The sequence below is a fragment of the Pelodiscus sinensis genome, chromosome 7 (assembly GCF_049634645.1).
Source record: "Pelodiscus sinensis isolate JC-2024 chromosome 7, ASM4963464v1, whole genome shotgun sequence".
Classification (NCBI taxonomy): Eukaryota; Metazoa; Chordata; order Testudines; family Trionychidae; genus Pelodiscus; species Pelodiscus sinensis.
In genome coordinates, this window is record NC_134717.1 from 70,652,929 (window position 1) to 70,666,704 (window position 13,776).

The window sequence follows — 13,776 nt, forward strand, 5'->3', positions numbered from 1 at the left end:
GAAGCTCAGTGCCAGATCCATGGGGCTTCACTCTGCCACCAGAGGGCTGCTTTCATCAGCAGCAACTTCAGTTCCTTCCTTTCTTGGTGCAGAGATGGAATCCCCTGGAGATTTTACACCTGTCCATTTGATGGGACTCCCCTAGGCACCTTAGGCAAAATGTGCATAGGTCATCACTTGGCACTGGCTTCTGGTAGACCCCATACTGTTGAAACTCCTTGGACTAAGGCATGCCCCGGCCCTGGGGAAGGGAATGAAGGAGAGAGACCCCCCAGTAATAAGGGTTCAAACCACTTTATCTTAACTATTTACAGGAAAGAATAAGGAAACTAAGTGGGATCACTGAGAGAGAGAGAGAGAGAGAGAGAGAGAGAGAGAGAGAGAGAGAGAGAGAGAAAACAAGCCAGCATGCTCCAATGCCCATCACTGCCAGTAAGAAGAAACTGGAGAAGCATCAACACTGGGGGTAACCTAAGCCAAACTGTTAGTTTTTCTCCAAGCTGTACCTTTCTGGTAACTGTGCATGCAGCGCGCACACACACCTACTTGGAATCAACATGAGCAAGCAAAGTAATACTTTGGACTTTTTGGCAATTTTATGCTAAAATACAAGAGTATAGGACTAAACGTGTCATTTGTACAGTGAAGTATCATTATATTTAATTACAAGAATGAAGATGAAGGCTATAAATTGAATATCTCTGAAGAGCATTAAAATCAATTATAGACTGGAAGTTGCTTACACACAACAAACTTAGAGTTGTAAGACTGGACTGGAATCTTCTTTTACAGCCACCTGACCCATTTACATTTCAACAGATCAATTCTTTGTTAAACTAAGGAGGTGAAGCTATTTTAAATACAAACATTTCAGTGAACTCACACTATGATGCTACTTGTTGAATCAATTTGCAACCTGTTCTGTCCACTTCAGTGCAGTTCTAAATCAGTTCAGCTGCAATGGCTTCTGGGTGTCTATCCCACAGTTATTGATACAGCTCCCAACCCAAGTACTCTATCAAAAAGGTCACTTCAGAGCGTCGGACAGCAGCAAGAAGAACTAGTTGACACAGATTGACTTATCCACAGCTACAAGAGCACTGGATTGGTTCTTAGAACTGCTGAAAATCTACTCTACTCCAGCCAATTCGTAGAATACTTGTAAAGTGACTGAAAAATGTTTGTTGACACCAAGAATTCTAAACAATTAAACTAATTCACAGAGTGATTTTTACTTTACATAAATAAAATCTTAGGTCAGGGGTGGGCCAGATCCGGCCTGTGGGCTACCCACCGGAATCCTCAGGCACAGAGCAGCCTGATGCCACTTGGAGCAACTGGCTCTACTCTGGGCACCAGGAGGGAGGGGGAGGCTTCGCATACTGTCCCTGCCCTGAGCACAATTTCTCAGCTCCTACTGGCTGGAAACTGTGCTGGGGACAGAACAGAGAGCCTATAGGAGCTGAGAAATTGTTCTGGGGGCCAGAGCAGTGCACAAATCCTCCACCTGCCCTGCCTCCCAGAGCAAAGAGCCATAGGGAGCAGCCAGCTGTTTTGAGCAGCCTAAGGCTATGGCAGGCAGGAAGCCTGTCTTGGGGTCGTGCACGACTGCTGGCTGGGAGCTGCCTAGGTAAGTGCCTCCTGGTCAGAGCCTACCTTTGGCATCCCATCCCCTTAAGCAACCCAATTCCCTATCCCATGTCACCACCAAAACCTTCTGCACTCTATCTCCTCCAAGTCACAACTCACTCCCAGATCATGCACTCCCTTCTACACCCCTCCCCCAGGCCAAAATTCTATTCTGCATCCATACCTACTCCTAGACTCTGCACCCTAATCTCCTGCCCCAGATCACAACTCCCTTTCAGACCCCATAGCTCTCCTGAATTCCAGTACCTTACCATAAGCTCAGTCACAGACCCTGCACACACACCCTCCATAGAAAAGTGTGGCCCTTGACCACTTACAAAAATCTTGGAGTGGCTGCTCCTCAAAAATTATTGTTCACCTCTGCCTTAAGCTGAACATAAAGGATTGGCCTATACTTAGACATTTCCACAGACATACTAAACAATTTTAAAACTGGTTTAGCTAAAATGATTTTTAAAGTCAATGGAGCCATAGTGTGGAATGGGTTTTCACTACAGCTCCACAGAACCAATTTTAAAAAGACAGAATCTGAAAGAAGTCTCCTCCGCTGCACTCCTAAAGTTCTCCACCATTCTTTACCACAAGAATATGATAGCAGATGTTTCCAGAATCTCATATTAAGATTTTTAAAAGATATAATACACTAGTAGTATACTGTAGAATCAAATTAGAGCTAAACCACAATTGACTGTATCTGTCTGTTAAGTAAACAATAAAAAAGTTTGTATATCTACATGCTAATTTACAAAATTGTCAATAATATGTAGTGGACCACCTAGTCATTAGAGAGAATTAGCAAGGTTCTAACTACATAATTTTCAAAATTAAACTACAGTAAAACTCGGATGGTTCGGCATCTGTTGGTCCAGCACTCCTGATGGTCCGGCACCATCAGGAACCTGGAAGTGCTCTGGGCAGCTGGACCATTGGAGCTGCTCTGCCCCCAGCTTCCCCGATTCAGCCGCTGCTAAAACTGACCAGCGTTGAATCGGGGAAGCCGGAGGCAGAGCAGCTGGAGTGCTGCCGGGTTGGTCCCGTAGCACCCCAGCTGTCCCCGATTCAGCCGCTGCTGAAACTGACCAGTGGCTGACTCCAGGAAGCCCAAGGCAGAGCTGCTCTGCCTCGGGCTTCCTAGAATCAGCCACTGATCAGTTTCAGCAGCAGCTGACTTGGGGACACCTGGGACAGAACAGCTGGGGTGCTTCTGGGTTGGTCTGGCAGCGCCAAGGGTTGGCGCTACCAGACCAACCCAGCTGCTCTGCCTCAGGCGTCCTGATTCAGCCGCTGCTGAAACTGACCAGCGGCTGACTCCAGGAAGCCCGGGGCAGAACAGCTCTGCCTCGGGCTTCCTGGAGTCGGCCGCTGATCAGTATCAGCAGCGGCTGACTTGGGGACACCTGGGGCAGAGCAGCTGGGGTGCTGCCAGGTTGGTTCAGTAGCGCTGAGGAGTGGCGCTGCAGGACCAACCTGTCAGCACCCCAGCTGCTCTGCCCCAGGCGTTCCCAAGAGCAGCTGAGGTGCTGCCAGGTTGGTCTCGCGCGCCAAGGGTCGGCGCTACCGGACCAACCCGGCAGCACTCCAGCTGCTTTGCTGCAGGCATCCCCGATTCAGCCGCTGCTGAAACTGACCAGTTTCAGGGACACCTGGGGCAGAGCCGGACTATCAAAAGGGGGGCATCCCTCCCCACCCCAGACTCCTTATAGCCCCCCTTTCCGATAGTCTGGCAAATCTGATAATCCGGCACCTCCTGGGTCCTAAAGGTGCCGGATTATCGGAAGTTTACTGTACTTTAAAAAGCAAACAGCAGGACTTTATATACACATCTGTTTTTAAAAGTTAAAATTGACAAGAAAACTACTAAGTCTCATCTAATCTATGAATTACTAAAAAAAAAATAAAAAATAAAAAATAAAAAAACCCACCACACACCACTCAAAATACAATATACAATGCCATTATACAGTACTCAAAATACAATACCATTAGACACAAGACACTAGGTACGAGGGACTCAGGAAGTTGAACTTATAAAACATTGTACATGTCCCAGCTTTCAAATTCAGCAAATTGTTTTAATTTGCATGCAGGAATTTTAAAAAGGCGCTCTCCATACCTAGATATTCTGTTGTTCCTATGATTTGCCGCAGTTCAATGGCATTCTCAATCTTCCGAGACATACCAAAATCTACTATTTTTACATCACCAAGAGGACTGAAACTGCTCAGCAAGATGTTCTGGGGCTAAATGAAAAAAGATGACTATTTAGTCCTTACGGCATAACTATGTAAGTATGATTTAGATAAACAGTATATACCAAAATGAAGTTTAGATTATATTTAAGCATTCTAATTGCTGCTATTGCCTTGTTAAAACAGAATCCACAAAAAGTATTTGCGATACCCATCTATAATATTCTTTGACCAAAGCTAGACCCTGACATGTGCAGTTCTTTACATTGTTACTAATAACACAAAATATGGAAGACAAATATTTCACTCGATAGTACTATCCACTCTAAAGTCACCATCCCATGATGAACAGGAGAATAACCATTTTCAGGAAAACACTGAAGTGGCATGCTCAGAACCCCACTGCAATGACAGCTGCATTTTTCAGGTTCTGTCAGCAAATACTTACTGTAAAAGTTTCTTTTCATTGCCAAGATATACCCATTAGTGTGAGAACATGTGATGCTGTCCCCTAAACAGAGCCTTCTCAAAGATGGTCTCAAACAGTAGTAGTAAAAAGGGAGTTACTCACATTCTGTAGTAACAGGTTCTTTAAGATGGTTTTCCCTGTGCGTACTCCATCTTAAGTATTTGGGTGTCACTGCGTGCCTAGTCAGAGATTTTGGTAGCAGTGCCTTCCGTTAGGCTGTGCACACAAAGTAGATGGTATAGGCGGTACCCGCTAATAAACATGTGCGACCAACTGTCCCCTCCGTTCCTTCTCTGCCCCAGAAGATAACTATGTCCAAAGCAGAGGGAGGAAGGGCAGGTGGTGGAGCATCCACAAAGACAACCAATCTCGAAGAACCTCTGTTACTGCACAAGGTGAGTAACCCTCTCCTTCTCTGAAGGGTGTTCCTGTGGGTGCTCCATCTTAGGCAACTATAAAGCAGTACCCATGATTGGAGGCGGATGCTTCGGCTAGTCAGTATCCTGGACAGTGGTGAAAATGGCATGTATCTTGGGAGAGGTAAGTGTCAAAGGCACAATGTCTGGCAAGTGTATGGGTGGAAAACCATGTAGCATATCTGCAGATGTCCATAAGAAGTATGATGTTGAAGTATGCTATAGAAGCCGTCGTGGTCCAAGTAGAGTGGGCACGTATTAGCCATGGAGGGTCTTGGCTGAAGACAGAATAGGCCAACTGGACGCAGTCCACTATCCATCTGGACAGCCTCTGGGTGGAAATTGGCAAGCCCAGGATCCCTCGGTAGTGGATATGAGAGTCTAGGCATTTTGCAGATTTTTCCTGTCCTGTTCAGGTAAAAAGCAATCGCTCTGCGTACATTGACCGTGTGCCATGCAGCCTCTTTCATATCAACATGAGTCTTTGGGAAGAAGATAGGTTCACTGCAGTGAAATGAGGTGGTTTCATTCAGTACAGACTTTGGATGAAGGTTATCCTTATGGAATACCGTGAAGCTTGTGTGTGGGGAGGAGGTCTGCCATAAGTGCACCAATTTCTCTCCCATTCCTGACTGATGAGACAGCCACCAATAAGGCCACCTTCATGGAAAGGTGAAGGATGGAGCATGTTGCCATGGATTCGAATGGCCTATGAGTGAGGGGTCAGAGTACTAAACTGAGGTCCCAGGATGGGACAGGAGGTTTGACAGGCAGGAGAGTATTCTGCATGCCCTTAAGGAAGCACTTGGTTGTTGGATGTGCAAAGACAGATTTTTTTTTTAAATCAATGGGGTGGTGAAAAGCAGCTATAGCTGCAAGGTGAACTTTGAACAACTAAAACAAAAGACCCAAGTGTTTCAGTTCTAGAAGGTATTGCAAAACGTCCAAAAGTGGCATTGTCAATGGGTTCTCACGTTTTGATTCAGACCCATTCAACTGAAACTCAGCGCCATTTATGCAGGTAAGATTTCCTGGTAGTTAGTCTGCAACTCTTCAGAATTTGCTTGACTTGACCAGAGAATGATGTTTCTATTGAGTTGAACTACTGAAAAACTATGCCTGGAAGTGGAGAATTCAGAGGCATGCACGGGTGATGAACCTGACTGTCCTCTTGTGTCAGAAGATGAGGAAGCAGCAGGAGATGCCCTGGCCTCCTCCTGGACATCTGCAGCAGGTAACTTTCCCGGGTCTATCTTGGCCAGGCTGGAGCAATAAGAATTACTGAGGCTGCATCTCACCTTGTTTTGTTGACTACTCGATGGAGGAGAGGGATTGGAGAGATTCCAGGGTATTATGAATGCATCCTCCAGGGAGTGCAGGCCAATGCCTACATGGGAACAACAACATGGACACTTCTTGTCAGTACTGGTTGCAAACAAGTCCACCGTTGAAATTCCTGCTGAGGTTGTCTGCCATTAGATTGTCCTTGCCCGGAAGGTAAGAGGCTTGTATGCAAATGTTGTGTGCAATGCACCATGTCCACAGGTGGACAGCTTCCCTGCAAAGGTGGTGGGTCATGGCTCCATCCTGCCTACTGATGGTTGCTTGATTGTCCATAAAAATCTGTACCGTGCTGCTGCGTACAAGATGAAGGAAATATTGGGATGTGTAGAATACCACTCTGAGTCCTAGTATATTTATGTGCACACCTGAGGAGACCAATGTCCCCGAGTTTTGAGAAGGTTTGAGTGTACCCCCCAGACAAGGAGAGAAGCATCTGTTGTGATGGACACAGTTGGTGGATGTTTGTGGAAAGGTACCTCCAAACACATACTTTTTTGGGTCTGCCAACCAGTCCAGCAACCACTTGATTCTGTTTGGGATGGAGACTAGTTTGTGGATACAGTTGTAACGTGGTCTGTATACAGTCAACCACTGCTGTATGGGTCTCACACCTAGTCTGGCACAGAGCATCACAAATGTGGCCACCGCCATGTGTCCTAGTAACTGAAGCAGACCCTTGTTGGAACTTGTGGGCTGGTTTGTACCAGTGTAATAATGTCCTTTATAGAATAGAATCTCTTGTGGGAGGGAAGCTATAGCCTGCACACAATCGAGGCGAGCCCTGATAAACTCCGTTCTCTGAGCTTTCTGGAGTTTGCACTTGGACAGATTTATCTATACCTCAAGGGTCTGGAACAGAGTCCTGGGTACAGAGACTGCATTGCAAGCTTCCTTACTTTGTGCTTGTTTTTAATCAGACAGCCATCAAGGTAAAGGAATACGGACAACTCTTGTTTGCAGAGATGCGCAGCGACCACCATGAGCACCTTTAAGATGACCGCCTGGAGCTGTAGAGAGTCCGAATGGCAACACCGTGTACTAGAAGTGGGAATCGCTCACCACGAATCTTAGGTATTTCCCATGTGCTGGATGAATGGATACATGAAAATAGGTGTCCTGGAGGTCAAAAGTCAATAACCAGTCTAAGGCAGGGATTCTAGTGGATAGGGTGACCATCTTTAATTGTTGGGGTCATATATTGTGGTTGAGGCCATCTGTCTCCATCCCCCTGCCTTTTTTGTTGTGAGGAAGTAATGGGAATAAAACCCTTTGCCCTGGTAGCAATGAGATAAGGGTTCTAAAGCGCCCAGGTGGAGCAAATGGTCAATCTCTTGGGATAGAATGCTCTGGTGGATGGGTCCCTGAAGTGGGACAGGGAAGGTGGGTGGGAGAAGAGAAGGGGATACAGTATTTACCCTTTATAATATCAAGTAGCTACTTGTCGATTATGATGGAAGACCAAAGATGAGGGGTGAGCAATAATTTTTGGCGGGGGACCAGTCCAAGATTTTTGGTAAGTAGTCAAGGACTGCACTTTTCTGTGGAAGAGTTGCGGAGTCTATGATGGAGGCTGGGCGTGGAAGGGTGCACGGGGTAAGGGACTGGGGTGCTTAGGATGGTATGAGGTCTAAGAGGGAGTCTGGGTGAAGGAGGGGGTTGCGACCTGGGTCAGGAGATTGGGATGTATGGCCAGGGAGGGATTATGGGTGCAGGAGAGGATTCTGGCCTGGGGGAGGGGCTCTAGGAGGGGATGCAAAGTCTGGAAGAGAATCGTGATCAGTCAGACGGGGAAAAAAAGACTGCAGACGGTTTGGGTGGTGACATGATGCAGGGTCTCAGAGTGTGTTTCTGTGCAGGAGAGGATTCTGGCCTAGGGGAAGAGTGTAGGAGGGGGTTACATATCGGTGGAGGAGAGTGTTCTGTGTCAGTGCCCAACTGCAATAGTTGCTCAAAGATATGTGTGTATTTCATGAGCATTGCGGTGTAATTAAATATGCAGAGCTGTAAAAGTGCAGAGGCGTACCCTTTCCTGACCATGAGCTCTAGACACTTCCATTCCTTGTCGTGGGGTGTTGTTCTGACTGCACTGTTTTCTCCTCTGGTTAACTGCGTCTACAACTAAAGAATTAGGAGCAAGTGGGAAGACAGGAAATCAGCACTTTGTGGTGCAACGTAATATTTATGGTCTGATCTTTTGCAGACCAGTGGGACTGTTGTTGGTGTCTGCCAGATTACCTTGGCAGGATCCATAAGCACTGGATCCATTGGTAGGGCCAACTTGGCAAACAGGGAGACATGTAAGATACTGGTTACTTTATGTTGAGTTTTGGGGAGACTCACTAGGGAGTAGGGATAGTTGATTATTGATAAGCAAAAGTGTATAGGTTAATGCTATAGACTACACACACTGTTCTCCCCCCACCCCGCCAGTAACTTTTTAGCAGGCTGGCCAGCAGCCCGGGTCAGTCCTGGCTTGCACCATGTTCAGGACATACCCCTCCAGCAGCTTTGCATTTAAAGTGTATTAGGAGCCAGGTGGGCAGGCAGCCTGGCTCATGCTGGGTCCAGGAGCTTAGACACACACACCCCAGACATGGGCTGCAGCCACCCTGCGCTGCTGCCTCTGTATCAGAGGCAGCAGCACAGGGCAACAGGCAGCCTGTCTTCAAAGGGAGCAGGTTTTTAAATTGGCTCCCCTCATGGACCAGCTCCCACCTGGCATTCCACGCTACGGTCTCTGATACAGAGGCAGCGAGAGGCAGGAGGCTCCTCAGGAGTTTCACTGGAGCGCACTGGCTACCGGCCCTACCCCCGAGGCCTATAGAATAGACAAGGAACCGTTAAGAATTCATGAGGTTAATCGACTATTCAATAAAGCAATATTTAACTTTCCTATTAGGGAGACGTCAGCCACCCTCTTGTATAGCTCCTGGAATGATCAAAAGTCATCTCCCACTGCAGGAGGAGGGGGCATCAAAGCAGCATCGGGGAGGACAATGAGATGTGCACTGAAAGTTAAGACACAGGAGAATCTTTGTCGCTCGAGGCTGGCTCATCCTCTTCCCAGCAAGCTGACCTGTTTATGCAAGGCAAGGAGGTGTGCCTTGATGGTGCGGACGGAGATGGCTGAGGCTGAACCTGTTGTGGCTGCTGGACTCGGTTTGGTGCCCAGGGGTCCCAGTAGGGCCAAGTTGGCGGATAGTGTCACAGGAGGCAGCAATTGAGGTGGTTGCCATTGCAGCAGTGGCTGTTGCTGCTGCAGATGCTTTGGAGAGGAGCTTTTTGGGGTGTGAGTACCAACCACGAGCTCATCGTCCTCATTGCTCAAGAGCGGCGCTGCCAACTCTACAGGAGTAGACAGCGTGAACGTGCCCAACATGGGTGTACTGTCGGTGCTGAACAATTTGGTTATAGGCACCAAAGTTACCCTTAGCTCCTCTGAAGTAGAAAAAGGCTACAGTGCCAGGGTCGCCAGTGCTGGCAGCAGCATGGAGGGTGTTACAGCCGCAATCTGCAGTGCCATCATTGCCGTATGGGAGGCCACATGTTTGAGACACTTCAGTGCCGGAGGTGGCATAGGTGCTGACGATGCCGAGCAAGGCTTGGCTTTCTTGAGTGCTGATGGTGCCTCAGAAGAGGCTGATTTGGCCTTTGCCTTCGTCAGCACAGAGACGGATTCAGATGGTGCCAGTGGCGCCAATTTAGATTTAGGCTTCTCTGGAAGCCTGTCTTGCTAAGATCATTGCACCTCCAGGAGCCATCAATGCCTAACGGTCATGGTACCTCCCTGTCCAGTGCAGGGGGTATTTCACAGGTGTTTGCCCCCGCATTTCTGCAGTGGAGTCACCTTTACTTGAGGAGTGAGATCTTTTCTTGGGTTGTTCTGAGGAACAGTCGCTGGAGCTACTGCCTCGCACATGGTAAGTGGGGAGGACTGCCAAGGTGGGATAGAGTACTCCAGATCCAAAGCTGGCTTCACCTGTTTTCAAGGAAAAGGAGTTTAAGCTGGAGCTCCCTTGCTTTGTGCGTGCAGGCCATTAGCTGCTTCCAGTGTTGGCACTGGGCAGTGGTGTGTGCCTGCCCCAGGCACCAGACACACTGAGTGCCCAGAAATAGGAATTGAAAGTCTGCAGGACAGGCAGCGTTTGAATCCTGAGACATCTGTCATCCCAAGAAGCAAATTATTTTGCTAAGGCTAACAGCCTTAACAATAAAAGTTCTTTTTTATTTTGTGGTTTTTTTAAGCAACAATTAACAGTAACTAGAAAAACTACTAACTATGAAAACTATTACTAACACTGTGCTAATTGTATTAACAGGAACAAGTTTGAAATTTTGGCAAAAAGCTAGAAAGCAACTGCCATTCCGACAGATGCCGGCAGCACCAGAGAAGGAACTGAGGAGATGGTTGGCTGTGCATACGTAATAGCGGCACCACGCATATCATCTACTCTGTGAGTGCAGTCTACTGGAGGGCACGGTTACAAAAATCTCTGACTAGGCGTGCAACAGTGCCCAAACACCTAAAGTGGAGCGTCCACAGGGACACTCCTCAAAGTAGCAGTATTAAGTCTCCCTTTACAGAGTCCTTTCAACTCACAGGAATTTCAGAGGTTTGACTGGGATATTTAAATACTAAGGCTAAGTACAATAAATTCAACATAAAAAGAGATATGTATGGAATAGCTCTATTCGGTTTTCACATCAATAAAATTGGGAAAGTTTGGAAATGCAAGAGCTAGTTCCTACATCATTTGGTCAAGATGTACAGCCTATTTTTTATTTTTATTAATGTATTAAATAGAACATTTAACAAGAAAGATACTACATACATTCTATACAGCCAAATTAATTTTACTGTAAGAATCTTGACTTTGCATAGAGTGCTGTTATTATGTGCATTTATACGGTGTCTCTCTGTTGTACCTACGCTAAGTTGTAAGTAATTAATCGCATTCTCATAATCATCTTAAAATTGCAACAGTTATACCAATATACTTCCATCACATCTTTAGTGCTACAATAATCAAACAACCATCAGAATGTAAAGAAGGTAAGTTATTGGAAAACCATATGCAATTTTACCTTTAAATCAAGATGAACAATATTGTTTTCATGCAGACAGCAAAGTCCTTCAAGTATTTGTCGAATAAGTCTGATAATATCATTTTCTTCAATTCGCTCATTTGGCTCAGGAACACACAAGTTAAAGATTTCACCTCCAGCAGCACTGAAATAAGACAAATATACACAAGCCACATTAGCCTCAGAGGGTTGGCCGTGTTAGTTTGTAACCATTAAAAAAATGGAGTAGCCCTGCAGCAACTTAGACTTTTCTTTTGGTGGGGGTTTTTTTTTAAACACACACACACACACACACACACACACACACACACACTTTTTGTGGGCAAAATCCACTTCCCTTGTACTAAACTTAAATCTTTTTGACATACATGCCAAACATAAAATGAGTATCAGAGTAGGAACACTGCCCAAATGTCTTTAAAATTCAAAGTACTGCATATTTAAAGAGTCTGTTCAGAAAGTGAAAAATCCAAAAACTTTTATGGTATTTTTAATGTGTTCATCAGCCTGATAATCTACAAAAAAGTTATAAAATGCAAACAGGTAAAGACAAAAAGGAATCAAAACAGGAAATGTGTGTTGAGATTTCCAAATGGAAGGTATGGCTAAATTCCTTGCACTGATCTGAAAATTTCATCCATGATTTCTTTTATACCAAGTCGCAGGATGATCATCTTTAATTTGTCTTCTAATCCTCCACTTAACTGAAAATCAAAATAGTCTCCTGAACAAGGCAAAAGCTTCACTTAAAGCAGTATTAATACTCTTGTTGGATTAACTCTTTCAGGGGAAAAATCATTGCCAGTCAATTACTCAGAATGCATTTGAGAAGAGTCTAATGACACATGGAGTGCGGTGGTAAGAAGGAAAAAAACCCACTACCTATTTTGGGCTGCGGGTCCTGCTGAGAAAGCACTAGAGATAAGATTCTATTAGCACGGGGTGGGCAAAGGGGCCTCCGCAGGCTGGATCCAGCGCACCCATCAGGTGGATCCAGCCTGCAGATACAACTGCTTCAGGGCGGGGGCAGTGGACTGGGGTGCAAGGTTTTGGGATGTGACCTAGGATAGGAGAGGACTGTGATCTCAGGCATGAGCTCGGGATGCCAGATCTGACGGAGAGGTATGGGTGCAAGAGGAAGGCAAAAGGTTTGGATATGTGGAATAGCAGGTCAGAAGTAGAGGGCAGAGGTTTGGGGAAGGAAAGGGTTAGGGTGCCAGAGGCTCTGGCCAGGAGACTTATCAGCCAGCAGACAAACTACCTTGCCTGCCTGCAGAGCTAAAGGCTTGCAGAACTTAAAGTGTTTCTACCTGCCACCCCCATATGTTTGAGTGAATAACTCGGGGGGGGGGGGGGGGGGGAGGGGGCACGCGGCGGAGGTTGTTCTTCATGTCTGCCTGTTATTCAAACAGAAAGCTTCCATTAGCCAGTTTCTGGCCAGAAACTGACCAATGGGACTGTACCGGAGGCAGGAACAGCATCTGAATCTTCCCCCCTCCTCTCTGGTTTTTAAAATGAAAATGCCCCGCAGCTCCATTTCTGAGCATCATGTGGGGCTGCAGGGAAAGCAGGGGAGCCTACCTGGGGCTCCCCACTGCCTCTGCGGGCCAGATCTGGTAGCGTGGTGGGCTGAATCCAATACTTCAGAAGGTGATTACCACCCTCACCAACACACTACCTGCCTGCAACACCGACAGCCTGCAACTCTTTACCCACCAGTCCGGGACAGAACATTGTGGGACTCCCCAGTGCTCCTACTCAAGGGCTCCAAATCAGCCCAAAGATAGAAGGTTCTGGGCACCTCCACTATCGCCACTAACAAGTCCTCAGGAGAGAAAGGACACTGTATTTAGGGGTTATTCTTACCATTTTATGTTTTATGTTTGTTATATCACCATTTCTCCCTTCCTAAACATTTTACCTCGTTTGTACCCAAACCATCAACTCCTCTTTCTTTATTGCACTTACACCAGAGAAGATCTGCTAGCTAGGCAGCACAGCCCCAGATGCCTAAGGGAGCTGCTGTCACCGGAGCACCACCACCCTCACTGCCGTGGGCTGCCCTGGTGAGCCCCCCACAAACCACCTAGCCTGAGCCTCCATGACACTTCCAAGCCCCTTGCCCTGACTCCTGTACTACCACATCCTGCTCTGAGCCTCCCCCTCGCTCCACCCAAAATCCTGCCCAATACTATCATTTAACTGCAGCATATACATTTTTCTTGTAATTTCCAGAACACCACTCTGCAACCATTACTACAGTCAAGGACCCAATCAACACTGGGTAAATCTGCTAGCATTGGTGTGAGTACGTGTACACACACTCACACTTATATACACACTATAAGATCAAATTCAACTATGATTATATATAAAATTTTACGGAATGTGATTAACCACAAATATCTGTTGACAGGGATATTTTTAAACAAAACAAAACACAACCATGGACTCTATAGCAAGTGCATAAAAACCTGAAAATAAAAATGATCCAAATCTGAGGGCACATTTTCACTCACCGCACCAAAGATTGATGTTCTGGCATTTGATTTACTGGGTCTAGTATAGACCCATAAATCGAACACTAAGGCCAGCTCCAGCCAGCTTCTATACTCCTTGCAAT

The 13,776-nt window shown here is 46.4% G+C and overlaps 1 protein-coding gene and 1 long non-coding RNA gene across 12 annotated transcripts in view; one reads left to right on the top strand and one right to left on the bottom strand.

Moving 5' to 3' along the window:
• The window catches only part of STK17B (serine/threonine kinase 17b), a 52,153-nt gene that overhangs the window by 13,696 nt on the left and 24,681 nt on the right, over positions 1 to 13,776 (bottom strand). Inside the window, exons 4-5 of the mRNA XM_075934222.1 lie at positions 11,154 to 11,298; positions 3,764 to 3,890 (exon numbers count right to left, since the gene is read on the bottom strand). Of these exons, the coding sequence (XP_075790337.1) occupies positions 3,764 to 3,890; positions 11,154 to 11,298 (272 nt within the window). The remainder of the gene's footprint in view (positions 1 to 3,763; positions 3,891 to 11,153; positions 11,299 to 13,776) is intronic.
• Positions 3,803 to 13,776, top strand: part of LOC106731607 (uncharacterized) — a 37,782-nt gene continuing 27,808 nt past the window's right edge. For 5 of the 11 annotated variants that reach the window (XR_012905384.1, XR_012905381.1, XR_003088293.2 and 2 more), the window contains exons 1-2: positions 3,886 to 7,139; positions 8,968 to 10,522. This is a non-coding gene — a long non-coding RNA (uncharacterized LOC106731607). Of the gene's footprint in view, positions 7,140 to 8,967; positions 10,523 to 13,776 lie in introns of all 11 variants that reach the window. The other 6 variants (XR_012905380.1, XR_012905385.1, XR_012905379.1 and 3 more) reach the window with 6 other exon arrangements.